Genomic DNA, 22406 nt, shown 5'->3' with positions numbered 1-22406 from the left:
CTATCAACATCATTGCTTGAAGGCGTATAGTATATCAAGAGAATTTATTTGTTCAGATTTTAAGAAGTATATTATGATGAGCAAGAGTTCGTTTCACCTCACTTCCAGTGGCTATATCTTACCGGACTTAATTTCCATAATTACATGTTCTTTGAACAACGACACAACAAAAGCGCGAGAATAAGATTTTCATATTTATTATAGGCAAGCAAACTGAAATTAACAAAATAAAGCAGCATGATTACCATTTTGAGACAGCTTTCGTGTCACCAGCAAGCTGTCTTCTATCCCGTTACTCCACAAACATCAAACAGTGTCGGGAACTGACTGCTGCTTGAGTCAAATAAACAACCATTTAGCTATCCTAAATGTGTAGATGGGTGCTAGGTACCACACAACAATGCCTTCCTCCATTCAAGTGTGTGTGTACTAAAATGAATTTCTTTCAAGCACGCCAGCTGGCTTAGACAATGACAGGGAGGTAGCTTTTGTCGGCCGTCCGCATGACGTCACTGTCGGTCTCCAGTCTGTCCAGCACCGCAAGGACAGCTCTCTCGTTAATCCCCGAATACTGCACTGTCTTGCGGAGCTCGTCTAACACGCGTAGATAGTGACAGCCCCGCTCCTTGTCTAAAGTCACAAAATAACCAAATGCAGAGATTAATACATTCATGCCACACTGATTAATATCTGGCTGCTACTCGGGACAACATTTTGAAAATTGGAAGGTTAATAATCAAGAGCACGTAATCGCAATCGAATATATCACTGCGCGAAGACCGATTCGCTAACAAACTTCAAAAAAAGCGGTAAGTCAGGTGCCATCTTGATTGTTATCACTAATATATATCACTAATCCAACTAACGACACACCACCGACCACTTCAGTTCAAATCCTAACAATGACCGACATTTTGTCTCCCTCGCTGACGTCACACAGGACGCGTATGGAGCGTGAGACCTTCTGACCCCCGACACCTGAACCCAGAAGAATGACGTCACCACGCAAAAGTAGTTCCTGATTCGAATGCGACTACGCGCGCTATAAGGCTTTCTCGTTTTAATGTGTAAGTATTATTGTTGACTCACATTTTGACTTGCAGCACTCTGTCTTGAGTATAGACAGCACAGCACGATCGAGGTGACAGCTGCTGGTCAGATTCTGCAACCACAAGCACACGAGTACACACACACCAACTCATTGCATGTTATATAGAATTCTCTGTTCCTTTAACAACACGTGATTGCAGTTTAAAAAACACACAATAAGAGTAAGATAACAAACGAAGCCGAAGGTCGAAGCGGAGTACCTCGTAGATGGCGCCACAGTCCCGTCTGCAGCACACCATGCCGGTGTCTTCCAGCATGCACAGCGCCTGGCGCACGACAGCCGGACCCTGACCACACACACACATGGCGGGAATTAGGCACTAGGTTCATGCATGTGTTCGTGTCAGTTTGAAGACAATGTGGGAGATGTGTGAGTGTGTTGGAGGGAGGTTACAAACAGCGATCAGACCGCGCGGATCGATGCGCCACTGGGGCGATCAGACGGGACCCCCTTTGATGAGGAGGTCGTCAGAGCACCTGAGCCCCGGGACCTAAAGACAGTGGAGGTGGAAACTAGTGATGGGACTGGCTGTAAGAGAAATCTTCATCACGTGACATCAATAGCCTGCGATGCTGGACCCTGAACACCATCAGTAGCCTGTGTGACTGGATCCTGACCGCCAAACTGCAGTGAGCATTCCCGCGAGCACTATAGGTAAGTTTGCTACAAGACTCTATTTGTATAATAAGTGCTTTTAAGTTACAAGTCTAAAATAACAAAACGACTAAAAAGTGATATTTAAAGACAACAAAAACGTGGGCCACATACTGATCCACAACAACTGAGTTCCACACCAAGCGTTACTAGAAAATAAAAGTTTGTATGTGTGTATTTTTCACACTTCATAATTAGAATTTAAATTTTAAGAAAGTAATGTCTTGGAAAGTGCTTTGTTTTGTCTGCATTAAATTTGAAATATCGAGAGGCTGACTGCTCAGCAGAAAGAACCCGAGCCACCAAAACACATTAGTTCATCACACTGAATAAATCAATGTCTTAAAAGTAGTGGGAAGGGAAGGAGGCGAGACAAGTGGTCACAACCCGTTAAAAGGAAAACAAGTAGACTGAAAACCTGCTGGATGGACGGAGGACCAGTTTCACTCAGCCTCGATCTAATGTGCACTGTTCTTCTCTCTATGCGGAAGGCGACGAGTTAATTCCACTGATTTTTTTAATTTTCATAAACATCGGCAACCTGCTTGGTCCTAATTAGTTTTAACAAAAAGAGTAAATAATCATTCAATTCTCCTGTATTGTTCTCGTGAGCTGCAATAGTAATTAAATTTGACTTTCAAACATTTTGCACCGTCGTCACAGCCTTATCGCTGTTGTAAGAGCCGTGAGTGTACATTTAACTGTTTCAGCATTACTCCACTGATTACAAAAATGCAGAAGATCCTATGGAAGCAGGTGCATTGTGCCAGAAACTACACTGGCATGAGCAGACGAGGTGTACAGCAGCTGAGTTCGGGAAGCAAGTGTCCTGTGATGCCGGAGGTTCTTCCAGCAGCTCCAATGAAGCATCACCGTGACGAGGTCCCTCCAACGGCGGAGGCGCAGGGAGGAGAGGTGGCGGGGGATGTGGTGTTGGTGACCGGCGGGGCGGGATTTCTGGGGCAGCACGTGATCAGCCAGCTGCAGCAGCACGCGCCGCACGTACGGGAGATCCGCGTCCTTGACCTTCAACCCTTCGTACAGAAACTCGGTGAGAGGTGGCCCACACTGACGTCGTCTGTTCAAACGGTCTTGCGTTCATTTCTCAACGCAAGAATAAATAAACACTTTAGAAAATATATAGACACATACACACGATCCCACCTTTACAAATGCAATTACACATGATTATATATTAAAGTGCATGATTACAAAATGAGGCACATCGTAAAAAAAACAACAAAACACAAGATAACTGACTTTAAAAACAAACAAAAATACATACACTGACTTTTTTGTTTAACAAATTTAGGCCTATACAAATACATATCGCATGAGAAATTTGAGAAAATCGTTCATTTTAATGTGAAACTTGTCGTTGCGATGCTGCAGAGTACAAGGCCACCAAGCCTGTAGTGGCGATGACAGGATCCATTACGGACCCGGATGTTGTGCTCAGGGCCACCCAAGACGTCACCTCGGTCATACATATCGCAGGACTGGTCAGTTACGGGACCTTTCCGGACACCAAGGGCATGGAGAACGTCAATGTCAACGGTGGGTACCCAACTCTCCCCTGCTGCCATTACCACTTCCCCCACCACAATGATATCCCCCCCACCTTTGTTCCTTAAGCCTTCACTTCAGTGTCTAGACTAGAGAATGTATTATTACGAAAGTGTAGAGCTGTTACTGCCACAACACACCAACCAGAGGACACCCAGTGACATGACATTATATCAGCCCACACAACACTCCATTACAATCTCCCATGTCGACATTATACGCATAGTATTTTACTGTCATCATGCACCACATAACACGATGATCTTATTCACTCAGTAGGTGAGAGAAGACTACAATAAATGACGCTCGTTAAAAAAAAAATAAAAAATGAAACGGCTTCATGAGCTGATGAATCACAGTCATGATCCATGGTGTTGTGATGAATTTAGTAAGTTATGTTTTTGATTTCCATCTGCGTGTAAAAATCTGATGCTTAGGTCAGCATTTGCCTCAGGACAGCGAAGAAGCAGGAATTTTGTCATGAGTTTACAGTTTTAGTCCTTTGTCTACATCTAGGAACGCTCAACATCTTAAGGGCCTGCCATCGACGTGATGTCCAGAGGCTTATTTTCTGTAGCACAGTGGACGTGGTTGTTGGATTTACACCTATTCGAGGTGGTACAGAAGAAAACACCTTTATTCCAGACAAGTTCTTATTTCCTAGTTACCCACTCACAAAGCTTCAGGCTGAGCAATTGGTTGTTACATCGAATGGGAAAAAAACCTTAAATGGTTTGTAAAATGTTTTTGTTTCCTTTAGTTTCATCACCTTTCTATGAGTCTGTGACCCTGGCAGTATAATAAATACTTTTTGTGTATAATGAACTCATCTAAATGTATAACATAGCTCACAATAATATTACATAAATCTTTTAAAGAAATCAGTTCATGATGACATACATAGAATATTTAGAGATAATAATATATACCTGTTTGACAGCTAAATTGATTTTTGCTGATGATTATTAGAATATTTAATAATGTAGGCAGGCATTCACTGGCCCCCAAATTTAAAAATAGAGACAGCAGCAATGGAAACATACACATTAAAATGTTTAAGTGCTTATGTGTGTGTTTTAAAAAGTTAGAGAATTAATGTAAATCCGATCAAAGAAAATATAAGATGAGCTACACTGTTGGATAATTGTTTGTGCACAAATATCTGAAATATAAATCTAAGAATATAAATATTATTCAGTCGTCTAATCATGGAAAATATTTGTAGCACAAAAGATGAATCACTTTATGAGAAGAAACTCCTGTTAGTATCCTGCCAACGGCCCCTTGTTTAGATATGTATCTTTGTTTTGGCCAGCAGAATCAAGATGGTGTAACAAGACTGAACTATAGTGGATACTTGTTGTCTGTAATATCCTGCCTAAACAAGCATAAATATTTTGATTTTCTCTCTGCAGGTAGATATCTGAACACAGTTTCACTAAGAGCAAATGTCATGTATGGAGAACTTGATCCATACTATGTGACAACTGGCCTTCGCAGTGCAAAGTCTCGAGGAGGAAAGTTAGTGCGAGTTGGCAGAGGCCAGTCACTGTTCCAGCAATGCTATGTTGGAAATGTGGCTACAGCTTTCGTACAAGCTGATACAGCTTTGTACAACAATGCGGACATTGGAGGAGAAGTGTTTTACATTCCTGATCAAACTCCACTCCAGAACAGCTTCAGTTTCATGCAACCCTATCTCAAGTGCCGTGGCTACAGTCTGTCACCGTATTATCTGCCCTTTTCACTTGTTTATGGAACAGTCTATCTGCTGGAACGTCTGTTGTATGCTTTATCTCCCCTGATAAAGATAAACTTAGGAACAGAATCCTGCAGTCTTAAGTATATCAACATGGATCTTTATTTTAAGGGTGATAAAGCAATAAGAATGTTTGATTTCCACCCAGTATTTTCTGTGCAAGAAGCTCAACAAAGATCAATAGCTTATTACAGAACAGTAGAGCTGTAATGTACTTTGCCATCAATTTCATGCTGGAGCAATCATTTCAACAAGTTCTGCTTTATGAACATGAATAAAACCAGCAGCTTGGCTGTCCATAAAACAAGCATATTCCTGCCTGTGTGTGGATGTTCAAAGGCACACAAGTTCTTAACAATTAATATTTATTTTAACTTTATTTACCCAAGCTACCTTTAAAAAATTCACACGAAAGTGAGAAGAGACAATGAAACTTACCACTTTTGCCTCAGAGTCAGAGTTCTCCAGCTGCTCAAGCAAATCTCCAAAGGAAAATTCTGACAGAAAACCATGTTTAAGCAGCAGCTTAATTTTGCCAGTCAGTTCAACCATGTTGATAGCCTGCACAAGAGTTAAGCATTTAATTTTTCAGACAAATGAACTTTTTTGCAGTAAAAAAGCAATCACTGCATACCAAGTCATGCAAGATCTTGGTCCTTTTGATGCTGTGTTGTCTGGTCTCTATAAACTTATGTTTTGGTTGATGTATAGATTGCATGGATATTCATTAAGGTATGTGTGTTTGGAAAAGACACTTGAGATTTGAATTCTTTGAAATAAGAGATAAGAAAAAAGAATAAATATAATAAAAACAATAATTATAGTATTTTTGAAGCACATTTCCCTCACTTTAAAGTAGGCTCAGTGCACTGTACAGAAATAAAAACAAGCTAAAATATACATATAGACTCAAATTTAACATGATGCACCTGATTGCCCTGCCCACTTTCTTTGGTGGTCTTGCTGTTTTGCAGTTCTTGAGCTAGTTTGCAGGGCAAGATAAAGGGCTTGTTGTAACACTGGCGGTACAGGGTTGGCAATTCCATCATCCGAGCCACTTGCTCAGATGGATTCTCTATTTTTCCTAATTTTAGTTAAGGAAAAGCTCAAGAAATAGCAGACTGAATTGTTTCTCACTGTAGAATAAGAGAATAATGATCCATGGTATAAACTATAAAGGGATAAAAAAAAAAAATTGCGTCTACCATTTATAAAATACTTTATAACTTTTGTAATAAGTTTTTAGTCTCTGACCAAAACTATGAGCAGCCTTTAACTTTTGTCATCTCTTAATTAACCCGTTAACACACATAAAAGAGCACCAATAACACAAATTTTTAAAAAATCTGCAGAAAGTGAAATCATGATTAAATGGTATCTTTAGTAGTTGGTTGTCTGGGATTAGACATACTCTAAATCACTACAATCTGTTTTAACGAGATAAATGGAAGTGCAATCTAACACATCAGAATGATGATGTTTTATCTTTCTTTAGCTATAAATCGCTTGTGTACTTTGTGAGGTGGGGGGGAATTGGTGTTTTACGCCGTGCCAGCAACTGAGGCTATATTACGGCAAGGAAATAGCATGAACTGTACAATGTGCATGCAAATTCATGCACTTAAGCTGTGGACATCATGATTAGTTTCTTTTCATTGTATTAAAGATAGGACAGAATCGTGGCATACACATATCTTCTAGCCTTACTTTCTCCTCAAATAAATCAAAACTAAAATGCAAAATGTTTCAGAAACAGTGCTAGAGTCTTTCCACAAGTACTGAAGGATAAGATGGTAAGAAGCAACAATCTCCATCATGCCGCGATAGACTTTTAGCTTGCCCCGGACGTGAATCAGGTGTCCAAGCTGGTAACCAGAGGCAACCTCTATTTCTTGCTGCCACCTGGTGAGCCGTGACTGGAGTTCGGTAGGCAGACCAGGTGTGGCAACATGGCCTAAAATTAAAGGGAACATAACTCTAGAGTTGTTTCACAAAATTAACATAAGAAATGGCTTTGCTTAGACATCTTTCTTTCAAATGGTCATTCTTAGAGCATCTTTAAAGGCTGTGATTTTTCTACGTGATTTGTAGAAACTGTTTAAGTGCATCAGTTTTACATGGAATGTGCAAACATATTCATGAATGTATGGTCATGTGTAAAACACACACATCAACACAAATATGGGAGGAAAGTAAGATGGTGGATGGGGAAGGAACTCACCACTCCAAGAGAATGGTCTCTTCCAGCAAAGGGCACTGACAACACCCGTTCCATCATCAACTGTTTATAATAAGAATGTATAATACTAGTATTTATATAATAATAAAAAAATCTTTTTTAAAAACATTCATTTGAATGTAATATTTTGCCTGTGCCTTTGTCTATCCAGAACACATTTTTAGTGCTTCACATAAATAAAAATGAAACTAGATAAATGATTAGCATTTGTAACAAATGTTTCATTTAGTTGAACTCACCAGCATAAATAAATATTTTATCTTTTTCCTCTGCCTTGACCACAATACCTACAACATCCACCTTGAAGACCGGATGATTTCCATAAGCAAATGCACCTGTGAAAAATATCAATATTTGTAAGCTGTAACTGACATAATATTTAATTACATAATCATAAAACAATATTGAAGAGCTACACAACTTTCATGATTATGAATCCACCATACAGACCATATAGTGTTCACTGTTTATTCAGAAAACACTACTAAAACTAGTCTTTTACAGCTTAGGCCTTGAGTTAACATTACTATTTTTTTAAATCTAAAGTGATCAAATAACATAAGATCTTCAGTTATATTCATTCTGATAATATTGCAACTGTAACTTTCATCACATGATTCTACAAGTTTTCCTGGTTTGGTCGCCTTTTTTTTTTCATGTCATTACATAATTACTCAAAACCCCAATGACTGTGTATCCACACAGACACTTTTTTATCCTCTATATTCAAATTGCCACCCTATCTTCTTGCTGAAACAAGTTTGGTGGCAGCTAAGCTATTGGGACTGTGTTACTTAGAGTGCATCAAGTGGGTTACCCTAGCTATTCTATACTCTCTTGTGTGTGTGTACACAGGCACAAACACATACTCTAAATATGGAAACATGTCTTTCACAATAATGTTTTAGTCTCACCTGGAAATCCTGGGTAAGGCTTCAGCCTAATGATGTCTCTGATGTACAGCTTGTTGAATACATTGAACAGAGAACTCAGACCCCACAATTTAGGTGGGTAAAATGTCCTATCGGATGTCTCTTCTGCACTTGACATTTGATATGTTTGAATGTCTTTGCATGCCTAGTTGTCTTTTATGAATGTGAATTTTTTTGGTTTAGAAAGTCCTTTGTTATACCAAGAAATATTCATTGGAAGTTTGTTCTTTCTGAAACAGAGGCATTTCTGGATTGTATACAGATGTCACAAAACATTTTGGAGCAATTACTCATGCAATGCATACCACTCGACTCCAACAAAGACATAAGTAATTGTGGGTTTTTGGAATGATCAATTTTATCATAAAACTAGCAGTGCCAAGTTTCACCAAGGCTGATTTCTGCTAAACTTTCCAGTTATGATTTTAGATCAACTTTTGATCTATCACTTCATTTGAATCATGCTTACACGTGTGCAACATCAGCATAGCAAAATAGTGAAATACTTCTGCTCTTGATATCCCTTCCCTAGACTGGCGTGTTGACTGGTCATGTTTGGCAGCAGGCTCATGATGCTTCAAAGGAGTTGGGGGGAGGGGGGTAGAAATTGCTGTGGTGTCATCCGTCTCGCAACTCTATTTGTCTTTTCTGTCCCTATCTTTCTATTGCTTGCTTATCCCTCCTCCAATTTCCTTTTACCTACTGTGTAAAGAAATAGTTTAAAGAAAATTTACAAGAGTGATAATGATCAAGCCTAAGCTCGATCAATAACTAATGGTAAACTAAGTCCAAGGTAGGTCGTTTGTAGCCTCCGAATAAACGTCCATCCTTGTAGTACTAGTACAGAAGAAGATTGGGTTGTTTCATCACTCAAACACTTGCGAGATATCACAAGTGAACTCTGATCAGCGAGTACCTTCTCGTGATGAGGAGAAATATAAATATACTTGTTTACACTGAAGTCTGAAGAAAGCAAACCTGCCGCCATAAGGGCTATAACTCTGGAGAACTGTTTATCAGGGGAGATGATCCAAGCTTTCCGGTAAACTGTTGGACAGCTAAATCAAGAATGTCCTGCCAATCTGTATTTGGAAGCCTTCGTCTTATGTCTCCAGCTTTTCTAGACACTCGCGTATACTCATGCATCTCGATTTTTCCAGCAATAAGAACTTCACTTGGAAAATGTAAGAATTTATTTGATTTTGCACATACGTATATGATTTAATATTTCAACATTTATCGTGGCCTCAATGTCACCAGAGACTGTATCGACAACCAGATAGTATTTTACTTTTGCATGTTTTTTTATTAGAATCAATAATACAGCGTCAGACATTAAAGTAGCAGACAGAGTGGGAACGAATGAAATTATTCTCCCTTTAGTTTTAATGCCAAACTTGTATTGAGATTTTAGATGAAGTTATAAAACAATTTGGATTTGGGTAAAGACAGAAGAGAGAAAAATGATGAAAGAGATGAAATTAAAAACAACAACAACAAGATCTGTGAATAAATAACTGTCAGACGAAAAGTAAGCGAAGGTAATTGTTTTGTTAAGCTTACAAATTATTTTTCTGCTGTAGCTTATTCAACATCTAATCCCGGATGCAGCAAAGCAAGCTCCAACAAGGACTTCAAAGTAAATCCTTTATTTGAAAACAGAAACCCTAGGTGAGATGTTAGAAGTTACCTTCATAACATGTATAGATTTGGTGTTATTGTGATTTGCATACACTGTGTATTTGCATTACCTTTAACTTTTGAGTAATTGAATTGATTGCTATATTTTGTCATATTATATATAAATATATACATATAGACTTAAACAATTAAAAACTTCATCTAAATGGTTTTGGGTTTATGCAATTATCTGAAAGTGAAACCCTTACAAATTTCCTTAAAAATGAAGTCTTATGATCATAAACTCTTAAGAATAATAATAATAAATGTAAAATTTATATAGTGTATACTCACACTCCTAAGGTGCATGCTATTAGTGCTTAAGCACAAAAACAAGATATGGGCAATATAAGAAGGTCAGAAGAACAAGCAAACAACATATGAAGGACAGAAGGATAAACAACAGTACTGATGATGAATAAAAGACAAATATAAAAAACATAAAGAGGATCCAAGTAACAAGGACTGAGAGTATCATGATTTTGCTAAAGGAAGACGAGCAGGTAAGTAACAATGAGCAGGAAAGTGGGGAAGGGTGTGACAAAGGACGAGCTTGGTGTGGACAGTTGTTAGGAGTAATGTTTAAGGAAGAAGTGCATTTTCAATGCACATTTAAAGGATTAAAGGCAGGTGGCAGACATGGAAAGGAAGAGAGTTCCATTGTTTCGCAGCACAGTAACTAAAAATGCTGTGACCATTTGTTGTTTTGGTGACATGAATAGTTAGGAGACAGCTGTCAGACGAGGAGCGGAATTGTCTAGCTGGAAAGTAAGGGAAGTTCAAATAGTGCAGGAGCCAGCAAAATAAAAAATTAAAACATAACAAGGACAGTTTGTACTGATTGCAAGAACAGATTGGTAACGCTTATCACTATTATTCCAGTATTCTTTTGGCATCTTTAGACCACGTAATATTTCATAGTAAAACTTGTGTTTGATATTTCATTTTTACATCTGTAGTAAAGTTACCATAAATTTTGGATTATAAGCTGCAACTTTTTTCCACAGCTTTAAACCGTTGCTTAAACAGTGATACGGTTTCTATGTGGATTTTTTCAACTCCGATTAATTTTTCAATGAGCTGTATGTTAAAGTGTTAATTGTTCGCGTTATTACAGTGTTACCTGTTCACATTTTAAAATCACTATAGTTTAACAATGTGACGTAGTACACTGTTTTCAGTACTAATCGATGAGCATGTTCAAAGAAAATTAAAAAAACAACAACTATTAAATAAGCTATGGATATTAAATCATAATAATCATGTAGCATAAAGTAATAGATAATGTGTAAGTGTGTGTGAATTGCACATCATTTTAGGATTTACCTGTATGTGAAGAAAGTTTTACTATAGTGCAGCTGACTGAATGTACTCATCATGTAATGTTTCAGAAATCTGGAGTTCATGGGGTTAGCTAGGAAGAGACAAGGGTGGGTGCTGCAAGCTCCCAGAAAAGATTTCTATCACAGGTGAGTGCTGATGCTGGGTGCAGAGCAGAGCTGACCATCAGATGACCTTTGACCACTGCTTTTCTAGCAGACTCATTTTATTGGTAACTGATGCTTGTAATTACTGCTAGAAACATAGGTTTTTATCCGAAAATTTTATAAAAGGTGAATAAATAGAAGTAAAGAAATATGTCATGACATAGCTAGGTAATAGTTCATTTGTCTTATGCTACATGTTCATGTTTATTTCCTCAAAATACTTTGAGACAATACCGGTATACAGCCTTTTCTTTAGTTTCTCTTGTTCTGGCTTTATTGGGTGTTGTCAAACAAGAGAGAAGGAGGGAGGGAAGGCAAGAGAGAGGAAAATAGAATGATTAAGGTACATAATGTGTTTGTCTTGTTTTCTGAAAAACTACACCAAAAACGTGCAGGTTGGTAACATTGTAAATGTGTTTGTGGGCTTAAAAATGTATTGTGCTCTGCTGATACAGGGTCGTGTTTGAACAGACCAATCGCCATACAATAGGACGCATTGAACATTTTTCTGGACGAACAGTCATATCAGCCTCCACTAATGAGTGGGCCATTAGAGATGGCTTGTACAGGTATGCACACACTTTTGACCATGGAATGAGGAAAAAGAAACAAATAATATTGGTCCTATGTGTAATGTAGACGGTAGATTGTACTAGCCTTTTATGCAGATGATTTTATGCTTAAATAACTGTTCTATATATCTTTCCTTGAGGTCGATAATGTTATTGCAACTGCTTTATACACAGCTTTATAAGGTGTGTGGATTAGCAGATGAGCTACTTTCATTAATGTTATGAAATTCCCTGACCATTCTTAATTTTATAGCAGCACAAGCTTTTTGATCTGTTAAGTTTTTTTCTTAATCTTAAATCTTTGTAGCAGGAAATCATCATCATGCATTATGTTAATTGTTATTACAGTTTTCTTTGACCATGTTTGTATACCACAAATATTAAATTTGATGGGGAAACCAAAGAGCTTGGAAGAGCAAGTTTCGATATATATTTATATATATTTCTAAGCTTTTTTTTAAAGTTATGGCAGTGAGCAACAATATTCAATATTTATTTTAAGTATTTTTAAAAACTGTGGTAATTGTAAGTGCAGCTATGTTGCTGTTGAAACTGAAGGCAATGTTGACATCTGCTTCAAGTAATGTATTTGGGGTGTGCAGCTGTGTTGATGTTAGTGCTGCAGAAAATGTGGGTCGTGTCTTAGCTCAACGCAGCCTGGAGTCTGGTATCACAGAAGTCTTCTATGAGGAACTTGAAGAGCATAAGAATTCAGAAAAGGTAATTAACACAAACATCAGGAGTGTCCACTAGTGGGTTGTTTTCCCACCAAAACCATGAAATTAACCTTCCAACATTCAGTCATATCTGCCAAAATGAAAACCTCCACCAAAAGCAAACTTGTTTTCCATTAAAATAAGCACAATAGCAACAGAGATTTTTTTTCTTTGTATAAGTTTGTGACTTCAAACCAAAAACATTCACTTTCCTCAGCCCAACTGTTAGTAATCTTTTTTTATTTTAGACGTGACGAGCGTTGACTGGAATTTTGTCCATGCCATTTCTGTCTTTTAGAAAATTTACTAAATGTCAAAGCAGTTATCCAGAAGTTGCAGATACAGGTTTTCCCCGATGAGGGGATCACCTTTCTGTGACAAGAATGGGAAAATGGAGTTCACTAAGAACAAAAAATAGTAACACTTCTAAAATCCTTTTATGAGGATTTTAATGTAATAAAGTACAACTTCTGTGCAGCAACATCTATGAACCTGTCAGCAACAGGATGCATGATATCCCTGTTACATTTACATTGGTGATATGTAATAGCGGTACACAGGCTAGTTTGATAACGCTATGATATATAGCAAATACTATGTTTCATCCTAAGTCTTTAAAAACTTTCAGCTGATTTTTTCATGGCCAGTTACAATGATTGTTGAACACCACAAGTAGTCATTCAAAAAAAGATGAGCAATTTTTAAACCTAATCAGAGAGGAAGAACTTCACAGAAGTACAAATCACAATGTAGCCTATTAGTTTAGACTGAAAATGTTATGTTTGTGCTGCACAATACATTTATTTTCATGTTTTATTGCATGTTTTTTTTTTAAAATTGCATAAAGTAGTAGTTTAAAGTTACTTCATTATATGTCCATCTGTTTCTAGATGCAAGCATTTCTTGGCGGACTGAAGGAACTAGGACTGGACCTTGAGGAAAAAGAGTTCCTGGAGGTGGAATTTGTTCCTGGCATCGATTTTTCTCGTGCTACACGCATTGGTGAGGGCAAGAAATGGAAGGATGATTATCAACCACTGTAGTTCTACATGGGTGATTCCAGAACCTTGCATGTGAAGGATCGATGCAAGTAGAGTGCTGTCAGAACTAATTATCATCATCTATTACTGTTGTTCCACGGAACTTAATATAGTGTGAAAATTAAAGATTGAATCTGGACTGACAGTATGCTCATTTGTGCTGTTTTTTCCCCACATTTATGATTATGTGACAGGCATGGACAAATAGTTTATGAAAAGCCCTTTCTACAGGATTAAAGATGAAATGTATTTCAAGATTAAACTGTTGATTATATGAGAGAGAAAGACTTCAATGCATGAAGCATCAGTTTGAATGTTTGTTAGAAAAGATCTGTGAATTCACATTTTATGTGTTCATGTTGATACAGTTAGCATCTATCTGGCTGGAAGTTACAGCTGTGCTACAAGAAGACTTTTAAAAGCATAGGTGCAATGTTTCTATCTGGTGATGGAAATTTTGAAAGTCACTTCAGACAGAATTTCCATCTTTTGAGACTTGCATTTTGATTTTTATGAGCTCGCCCTCATTGTGTTTTAGGGGAAATATAAAAGTAAACATTCGCTACTCGGACTACAAGGCTACATTCAAACCTTCTCTGAAAACATATCTGTTCACAAAGTACTTTCCCTGAATTACCATTCTTAACTCCTTGGCAATACTCTCTGCCATGCTAACCATCATGTAACGCTTCCATCTGACACTGTTTATAGAATCTACATCCCTTCATACCTTCATCCACTGCTTTACCTTCTACTCTTGAGAAATATTTTGAGAAAACTTTTCCTTTAATATGATTTATTTAATGCTGACCCCTCGGCAGATGATGGCAGATGGCATGCTGCCAATAGCTGTAGTCACTTTTCTATGGCTTGTTAGTATTTCTGCAAGATAAAAAGCGTTTTAAGTATGTATAATGCTGTCTCTACGGCATCTCCTCCAGGTTGTTTAAAGAGCGAATTGTGGATATGTCAGTTTGTTAAGAAAATAATTATAATCATAATGATTGTTTGCTATAATAAGCAACTTCCTGTTTCTTTGTCTGCGGTAGCATATAGAAGAACTTACAGCCTCTGAAATAGGATAACACCAGCGAGGTCATGTATTTGTTTATCATTGTTGTCTTTCATCAAACTAAATTCAGTATCTGTATTTTTCGTTTGACAATGTGAACAACTAGCATAAACACGTGATCCGCATACTTTTGTATTACCTGTGATCGTTCAGGCAGATACCTTCACTCTTCACGGTGCGCTCGTAAAAAACAAGTATATTCCGTCAAATAAAGTTGATCCTGACCGCCATTCACGCAGAAGTGAAGAAAATAGAAGACACTAACTGTTATGATGCAATAATAGCAGATTTGACGACGTTCGTCGTTTATGACATCAGAGATGATTTCGTAAATGTCCATAGTGACGTCAAAGAAGGCGAGGGAATGACGACATCGTTATGGCTGAAAATATCTGTGATAATATCTTGCTATTTTCTCTCCTTTTAGTGCCAGTTCTGGGTTAGCTTTCAGATCAGACATAGCTGAAAGTAAAGTGAAACAACAGTGGCTGGTCAGCATGAAATGTTTAATGCACATCTGTGATAGCTACGCACTGCTAACACGCGCAATCTGCCGTCTGAATGAGAAAAACTTTGCCGCCTGTATCTTGTGTTGGCCAGCAAAGCTGTCTTGAACAGCTTTCTTCTCACAACAGGCATTGATCTGGGCTCCTTCTCCGAGAAAAGCTTGGCATCTTCAGTTCGTGTGGGACCTTTGACCTCAGTTCAAGCACGATGAAGGTAGGGGGAGGAGAGCGTAGCACCGAGAAATACCTGGTATTCCACGATGACCGATGACTTCTACGTGTATGACTCAAATGAATCTGACACAACCTATGAGTCCAGCGACGACAGCAAGTTGACCCACCACCCTGATGTCATCACAGCTTCCTACATCGGCGTGCTGGTCTTGCTGGGTTTAATGACCAACGGTGTCGTGTGTTATGTCTACCTACGACTTATGACTGGTTCCGTGATCACTCGTCCTTTTCAGGTAGGGTCTGTCAGTGTGTATGTCTATACACTCATCCTTCTTTCCATGTGTGTTTGTACGAGTATACACTCCGATAAAAAAGGACTATGGAGAATTGACGCAGAAAAAAACTTTAAACCGGATCGGTCAAAGTCAGGATTCATTCATTTCTTTACTGGCACCAGTTCACGAGCGCTTATACTGGTCTGGCGGTTCTGGTCGCTGGGAGGAACAGCTGGCTCGGTACTTAGGCCTGTTTTGAGCGAAGGTGACCAGGCTTTGCCCGAAACACTAGACTACTCGTTAGCAAATGTCACAGACACTCGCCTTCACGTGACATTTGCGCGTTCTTTTCTTCTCAAAACAACTCTGCCTCTCTTAACGATCATATTAAATAAATTTAACTAACAAAAATTACACGATAAAAGTTAAATAAAATTCTCAGTAAACATACACCCGTCAATCCTTACTATTATCTAATTTTAACAAAGTTCAAAAAGAAAGTTCTTTTTCCAGGATGGATGATCAAACAAGAATAATAAAGCGAAAGTCCGGCACAACACTGCTTTCACTGTATCAACAGTCACTGGGGCGCCTATTGGCAGTTAAAACAAAACGAATTGCTAATATTTATGTCTTTAAAAGAATACATGAAAAATTCAACATACAAAAGACATTGAAAAACTCAAAAATCTGAGATGCACAAAAATACGAATACCGCACCATTTCTAGGCAGACGCAGCCTCCATTCCTCTACATCAGAGACGTTAACATTATTTAATGTCTACGCTTACATGCAATATCCCTCCATTTGCTCTGTCTCCCAGACGTCTACCAGAAATAAGCAGGAAGAATAGGTAAATCTGGGTTGGTGAAACCATCGATAGGGGCGCTAAGAGTTTGCACAAAGCCATAGACCCACCACAGCTAATACTATTCACCACAAAAAGAATCCAGAACAGCAGCTTGGCACTCCAGATCGTTAGGTCCATAACTAAACAAACTTCCTTTTACTGCCTGTAAGTTTCAAATTCAACATAAAATAATATTAAAATAATGAAATATCCAAGTGCCGACATAGCGATTATAACCTTGTCTTAACAAGCCTGAAGTTGAAGCTGAAAGCAAGATGTCCTTCAACCAGCACCCGACTTTGCTTTTTCTTGGAGAATCTGTACAACCCAAACGTTTCGATGATCTTCAAGGGCAAATTCGGGGGTAAATTCGATGCCCTGAAGACGGTGAACACCCTCGCTGGAAACATCAAAGAAGTGCCGTTTTCAATAGCCTTATAAATTCTAGGGTGACAAATAAAGAAGAAACAACAATGGATCACCTACAGAACTGTCAAAACTACAGAATCATCAACCTATTCAGCCACCAAAGCAAAGTCACGTTCAAAGTAGTCAACAATCGCACCAGCATAATCCCTGAGGAACCGCTGGCAGAAGATTAGGCTGGCTTCAGACCAGGCAGGACTACAGTTGAACAGATCTGACCTTTTTTAAAACATCTGTTCTGCAGTTCATTTATGGGGCCAGCTACAGGTCCATGTCGTCTGCAGAGTGCATGCTGCATAGCACCACCCCCCAACCCACACCGATGGAAACAGAGGTGTAATGGTGGTGAAGGGTTTTTCATGATATTATATATATTAAGAAACTTTATTTAGCGCCTTCCGATTAGTTTATTTGCTCATACTTTTTAAGATATGGTATTTACAATTATTTTTGATTTATCGTTAAAAATATGAAATGGGCATGTGATCAGCTACATCGTATCTGGTGCACATCGAACTAAGATCGATTCAGTGAATTTTACCTCCTACAGACTGGATACCAGTATTATGGATAAGAAAAGTGTACTTAGAGATGTTAAAAGAAATAGATGAAGGAGGTGTCGGACGAACGAATGAAACTAATGAACAAGGGTTTCTATCTTAACACCAAACGATGTTGCTTCCAGCCATTTATCGTGACCATGTCGTCAGCGGACCTCATCTGCTGTCTCTTCGGCTTCCCAATCGACATGTTTCTCCTCCTGACACCCTGGGCGCCAAGTCACCTTAGACTATGGGTCTTCAGCTCTGTCATCATCTCTGTCTGCATCACGCTTGACGTCCTTATGCTGGTAAGTCGAGTGTCTCAGAAAGTGTTTCCGTGTAGCCTTATAAGCCACGCGCTCCTAGCAGTTGCATCCTTTCCTCACAGCTGCAGAGACGCATGTCGAAATCTAGTAAATGATCCTTGCTCGTCACACATATTTCCTCACAGCCTTTTATGATGATGATAATGATAATGATGTTGATGATGATTGATGATAATGATGATGATGTGGGAGGAAGCCGATATTTTTGTTACAACTCGCAGTTACAACCGGTCATGCAGGTTGCCCTCAACACCATTCGTTATTTCTCGGTGATGTACCCCTCGATGACCATTGGGCGTAAAGCCGTAATCACCACTCTGGTTGCAACTTTGATGATGTCATGCGTGGTAAACGCGCCATTCACATTCATGTACGGTGTAATCATGATCAACTTAAAAGATGACTACATTATCCTCTGTGAGGTAAAGATGCTTTTTTCCATTTCATCCTGAAAACTGTTTCGAAATAAAATTCGCGCTTACGAATGGGAGAGGCAAAAGGGAGGCAAAGAGAGGGAGAGTGAGGAAGAGAGGAAACAAACTTTTATCGGCATATAACCTGCCAGAGTTTTGCAAGTGTCAATAAAAGTAGGGTTGTTCGTGTTTGCAGAGTCCTGCCGTGGTGGACAGTATGTACTTTACTACGCACTTAGTGCTGTATCTGATCGTGATGACCTACCTGCTGCAACAGGACATCCAGCTGGCTTGGTACATCAGCAAATTAACGCAGAACGGCGGTCTTGTGACTGTGATGTCCAGACGCCGAGCCGTCTCCGGAATCTCGCACACCTACATCTTCGGCTCAGTGCGCCGGGGTGCATAGTAAGCAAAAAGGGCGAAAGCAGCACGTCACTTTTGCTCCTTCTTTAGGAGTTAATGGTATATTGGTTGAAAGAAGATTTAATGGTATATCGATTGAAAGAAGAAGATTTAACTTATATTGGTTACGAGCAGTAGTAGCAGCAATAACAGCAACGGCAGCAGCAGAAGAAGTGTTGCATCTTTTATTTAAAAAATACAGCTTCCTTTTACTGGAGAATTCTACGAGAGAATAAAAAAAAGAACGATTCTTTGTAGTGACGTCCAATCTATCGCCATGTAGCCTCTCTCTCCTTTGACTATTTTGGCGGTCAGTGACAAACACGAGAACCCGTGCTTGTTAAAGCAGCATTCAACGACCGGACCCTTTTTTTGACAGCTAATTCGCCAACTGGACATCAGAATGACAAGTCTTTGCAAGAGAGGGTAAATAGATTGACGGAGCTCGACCATTGAGGAGAAGAGAGTTTCACTTATCGGGAGTGGGTTGGGTTCCGCCTTCAGATGCCGTGCTGTGTTAAACGATGCGTAGATTCTGTCCCTGCAGCGACACACGAGGATACAGACGCCTAGCTGCTTTTAAAGGAAAAAGAGAATTAAACCAGCATGTTGGGCTGAACTGATAGATTGTGACGGTCTGACTCGTTTCGGCTCAAAATCTCACATTGCAAAACAGTCGCAGACATAATAGATCTGGGAGTCGTGCCGAACAATTTTGAACCTCAAGTACAAAGATGTAGAGGTGAGCGAAGTGGACAAGAACGCCTTCATTGACAAAAGAGCTCTCCTACGTCACGATTTAGAGTTGATTTGTTTTCCTTACTAAAGAGTTACACAATGATGGCGTCCGAGATCAGGCACGACAGTTGTATTTTAGCAACGGTTGTAAGTAAGCAATCCATTTGAAACTTTAAATTCTGAGAGAAAACTATTTAGAATGCTGTATCTTTAATTTTAGTCCAATTTTACTTGACATCTACGTTATTTTTCATTACCTTTTTTGCAGCTTGAGAAATAAGAAGAAAAAGAACAAGGATGCCTACAGAGTTCGCTCCAGGAAGAGGTTGGTCGGCAGTTTTCATCGTGATTGCAAGAATTCTAAGAACCTACAATCGTCACACTCCCCCACCTGTTCGTTCTCTAACATTACCCCTGAGTTTGCCGCGGCAGCCCAATCTGCAAATAAAATCATTTTCGTTAAGGGCCCAAGAATCCGTGAAAAGTCGAAGAAAAAAATCCCGCCAAAGGCTCAAAATGCCCAGTCTCCACTTTTTGGAGCTCCCTAGTGAGAGGCGCGAGAAGCCTGCAGGCAAGAAAAAAGACGAGAAAGAAAATGTAAAGAGAAGAAGAAGTGGAAACTAGGGTCTGAGGAAAGGAAAGGAAGGAACTGAAAATGACATTGACAATTCTTTATTTACGATAGGTAAAATAAGCAAGAAAAGGCTTTTTTCTATTTAGCCCTCGCCCTTTACAGCGAAGTAAATGAAATACGTTAATGAAATAAGTAAGAATTATAGAATAATTTGTAGTAAACATAAAGGAAGGTGGATATGTACAAAAGTGGTGGTTAAGAAAATATATATATGCATATGTATATATTTACAAGGTTTCCTGGAGTTGGGAGGTATGAGCAGAAGCCGAGGGGCGAGACCACTATCCCCATCAGCAAAACCCCGCCCTCTACCTCGAAAGTCGACTCCAAAAACAGGAAAACAGTCGAATTCCAGAACAAGATCGTAGTGCGGCCTGCTCCTTCAACGGCCAGGTCGCTGCACAGCTTTCAGCAAATGTGGGAGAAGAGGAAGCATTCCACCAACCAACTCTCCGTTCTCGAGCTCCCTGAGAGTCGAAACAGTCCCTTTGTACGTACAGCGATCGCGTGACGGGCGGAAAACGAGAGAGAGCGCTTGTATGCATACGTCTCCGAAATTTTTATTCAACATGGTCTCAGATTCTTTTGAAAGGTTTTGAACAATTAAACCATTAAAAACAACAGCATCATAATAAAATTTATAACGGCGAAGGAGGGCCGGTCAATTCACCCCACAGCCTAAGTCAAATTGTCCTAGCTATGTCCATTTCGCATTAATTTTATTGCGGAAATATGTTAGGTGAAAAGTTTAAGTGCACCCCGGATGTTCGAAACTTCATAGTGAGAATAGAGTATATGTCAAAAGTGATCCCCCCCTCGACCGGCCTTTTTTTTTTGGGGGGGGGGGGGCTACCCCATTCATGCATTCAAAGACATATTACACTCAAAAAACAACACACAGAAAATCAGTATTATCATAAGTAACTTATTAAGCCTTTTTATGTCTATAGCTGTAATTTCAGATTAACAAGGCGAAAATAAAGCTGTAAAGCAATCGTAAATCCGACTATGCGAGAGGCAAACTTTTGTCACGTGTCATACATTGTTTTCCTTTTGCTAAGATATTCTTTTTCAGTTGGACGATATAACACTGTAGCGCGGCTTTTTTTTTTTAAAGTGGGTCCGGGAGGTGGGGGGAGTGTGGTGATTCTGGAAAACCGAATGCATTGTTAATTAAAACCAGATAATCGAGGGTCCACTGTAATATTAACCCTCTATTGCTACTTCCATGTGATGAATAAGCCCACATTCCTAGATCTAAGTATAGTTTTGTGTGCGGAGTAGTGTAACTTCAAAAATCGGTTGCGTGTTGAATTAAGTGTATCCTCTTTAGTGCAGCCCTACGCATTAGCCCTTTAAAAATATTCAGGGTCTTTGGTATTGTTAAACCATTACTGACTTCGCTTTTATTTACTTTTGCGTCTGTCCCAGAGAGTTCTAAGAAAAAATGTGAAGGTCAAAATAAAGGACAGAACGCTGCTGTCTTTGGGAATAACTACAGCCCTGTTCTTCGTCTCTTACACGCCATTTTTAGTCCTCCTGGCCATGTGCTACAACAGGGTGTTTATTCCTACCAACCGTTTGGAGCTGTCGGCCGTGGGAGTTCTCCAACGAAGCACCTATGTCCTGACAGCGCTCAACGCCATCATCTACAATCTTTTCAACGAAGGATTTTGGTACAGAGTCCAGTTGTACCGGAAAAGATTTTTACAATGGCTCTGCTGTAAGGGCTAAGAATCATGCGTACATTATTCATTTTTATTTTGTCCGTTGCAAAGGAGCTCAGCTCGTGCGTGTCCACTACATCGCACTATATGATCGGCATCTTCAGTTGAGTGTGGGTGGTGGACATCAGCAGACGACTTTCCCCCAAATGTATGCGAAACGTGCACAAGCTACTTTCCAGTTCTTTAAAGTGACGTACGTGCTTGTGCATGATTCTGGCAAACAGTCATGAGAAAACCAATTAAACTGTGTTACAGATCCAAGAAAAACTTTTAAAGAAATCTGATTTCGAATGTCAGAACATATAGAAAGGGACTTTACAGTATAATGCGAATACCAGCACCTGAAGGTCTTGCTGAATTTCTGCATGACCAGCAGCTTACTTTATGCGTTATATTCGCATTTGAACATAATAATTTTTACTCTCCGAACATGTGAGGAAGAATATAATATATTATGCCCTCAAACCTTCGTTACTTTTTACAATTCTAGAAATGCGAATAAGAACAATCAAAATAGAAACTATTCACATTTTATTTTTGATACAAATATATTTTGTACAT

At 39.1% G+C, this 22406-nt stretch overlaps 4 protein-coding genes across 10 annotated transcripts; 3 read left to right on the top strand and 1 right to left on the bottom strand.

Annotated features, from left to right (window-relative positions):
- Nucleotides 1-181: 181 nt before the first annotated feature.
- Nucleotides 182-15093, bottom strand: LOC112562246 (CST complex subunit STN1-like). 4 transcript variants are annotated; one of them, XM_025235358.1, is made up of 11 exons: nucleotides 14968-15093; nucleotides 14568-14638; nucleotides 8244-8491; nucleotides 7569-7664; nucleotides 7312-7371; nucleotides 6880-7044; nucleotides 6020-6174; nucleotides 5529-5651; nucleotides 1311-1397; nucleotides 1090-1162; nucleotides 182-630 (listed from the first exon to the last, which is right to left on the bottom strand). In XM_025235358.1, the coding sequence occupies exons 3-11, from the start codon at nucleotides 8377-8379 to the stop codon at nucleotides 464-466; spliced, it is 1062 nt and encodes a 353-aa protein (XP_025091143.1). In that variant the 5' UTR covers nucleotides 8380-8491; nucleotides 14568-14638; nucleotides 14968-15093; the 3' UTR covers nucleotides 182-463. The 4 variants fall into 4 exon arrangements, with proteins under 4 accessions (XP_025091143.1, XP_025091142.1, XP_025091140.1 ...); XM_025235357.1 differs by lacking the exons at nucleotides 14568-14638; nucleotides 14968-15093 and adding an exon at nucleotides 9178-9257; XM_025235355.1 differs by lacking the exons at nucleotides 14568-14638; nucleotides 14968-15093 and adding an exon at nucleotides 8731-9252.
- Nucleotides 1405-5521, top strand: LOC112562244 (3 beta-hydroxysteroid dehydrogenase type 7-like). Of its 2 annotated transcripts, XM_025235354.1 has the most exons (5): nucleotides 1405-1765; nucleotides 2476-2816; nucleotides 3158-3322; nucleotides 3848-4063; nucleotides 4747-5521. In XM_025235354.1, exons 2-5 carry the CDS (start codon nucleotides 2498-2500, stop codon nucleotides 5298-5300), a joined length of 1254 nt encoding a protein of 417 aa, XP_025091139.1. In that variant the 5' UTR covers nucleotides 1405-1765; nucleotides 2476-2497; the 3' UTR covers nucleotides 5301-5521. The 2 variants fall into 2 exon arrangements, with proteins under 2 accessions (XP_025091139.1, XP_025091138.1); XM_025235353.1 differs by having other exon boundaries at nucleotides 1405-2816.
- Nucleotides 9285-14013, top strand: LOC112562248 (39S ribosomal protein L18, mitochondrial-like). The gene is made up of 6 exons (XM_025235363.1): nucleotides 9285-9445; nucleotides 9845-9932; nucleotides 11333-11410; nucleotides 11884-11997; nucleotides 12603-12720; nucleotides 13607-14013. The coding sequence occupies exons 1-6, from the start codon at nucleotides 9331-9333 to the stop codon at nucleotides 13757-13759; spliced, it is 666 nt and encodes a 221-aa protein (XP_025091148.1). The 5' UTR covers nucleotides 9285-9330; the 3' UTR covers nucleotides 13760-14013.
- Nucleotides 15094-15190: 97 nt separating the features above from the next.
- LOC112562660 lies at nucleotides 15191-21885 on the top strand. 3 transcript variants are annotated; one of them, XM_025236051.1, is made up of 7 exons: nucleotides 15191-15801; nucleotides 17746-17910; nucleotides 18168-18350; nucleotides 18538-18749; nucleotides 19753-19809; nucleotides 20353-20608; nucleotides 21550-21885. In XM_025236051.1, the coding sequence occupies exons 1-7, from the start codon at nucleotides 15595-15597 to the stop codon at nucleotides 21850-21852; spliced, it is 1383 nt and encodes a 460-aa protein (XP_025091836.1). In that variant the 5' UTR covers nucleotides 15191-15594; the 3' UTR covers nucleotides 21853-21885. The 3 variants fall into 3 exon arrangements, with proteins under 3 accessions (XP_025091836.1, XP_025091835.1, XP_025091837.1); XM_025236050.1 differs by having other exon boundaries at nucleotides 18150-18350; XM_025236052.1 differs by having other exon boundaries at nucleotides 18150-18350; nucleotides 20353-20655; nucleotides 21550-21685.
- The last annotated feature ends 521 nt before the right edge of the window (nucleotides 21886-22406 follow it).

This window comes from Pomacea canaliculata, linkage group LG4 (genome assembly GCF_003073045.1).
Source record: "Pomacea canaliculata isolate SZHN2017 linkage group LG4, ASM307304v1, whole genome shotgun sequence".
In the NCBI taxonomy this organism is placed as follows: domain Eukaryota; kingdom Metazoa; phylum Mollusca; class Gastropoda; order Architaenioglossa; family Ampullariidae; genus Pomacea; species Pomacea canaliculata.
This window is presented reverse-complemented; position numbering and strand designations above follow the sequence as displayed.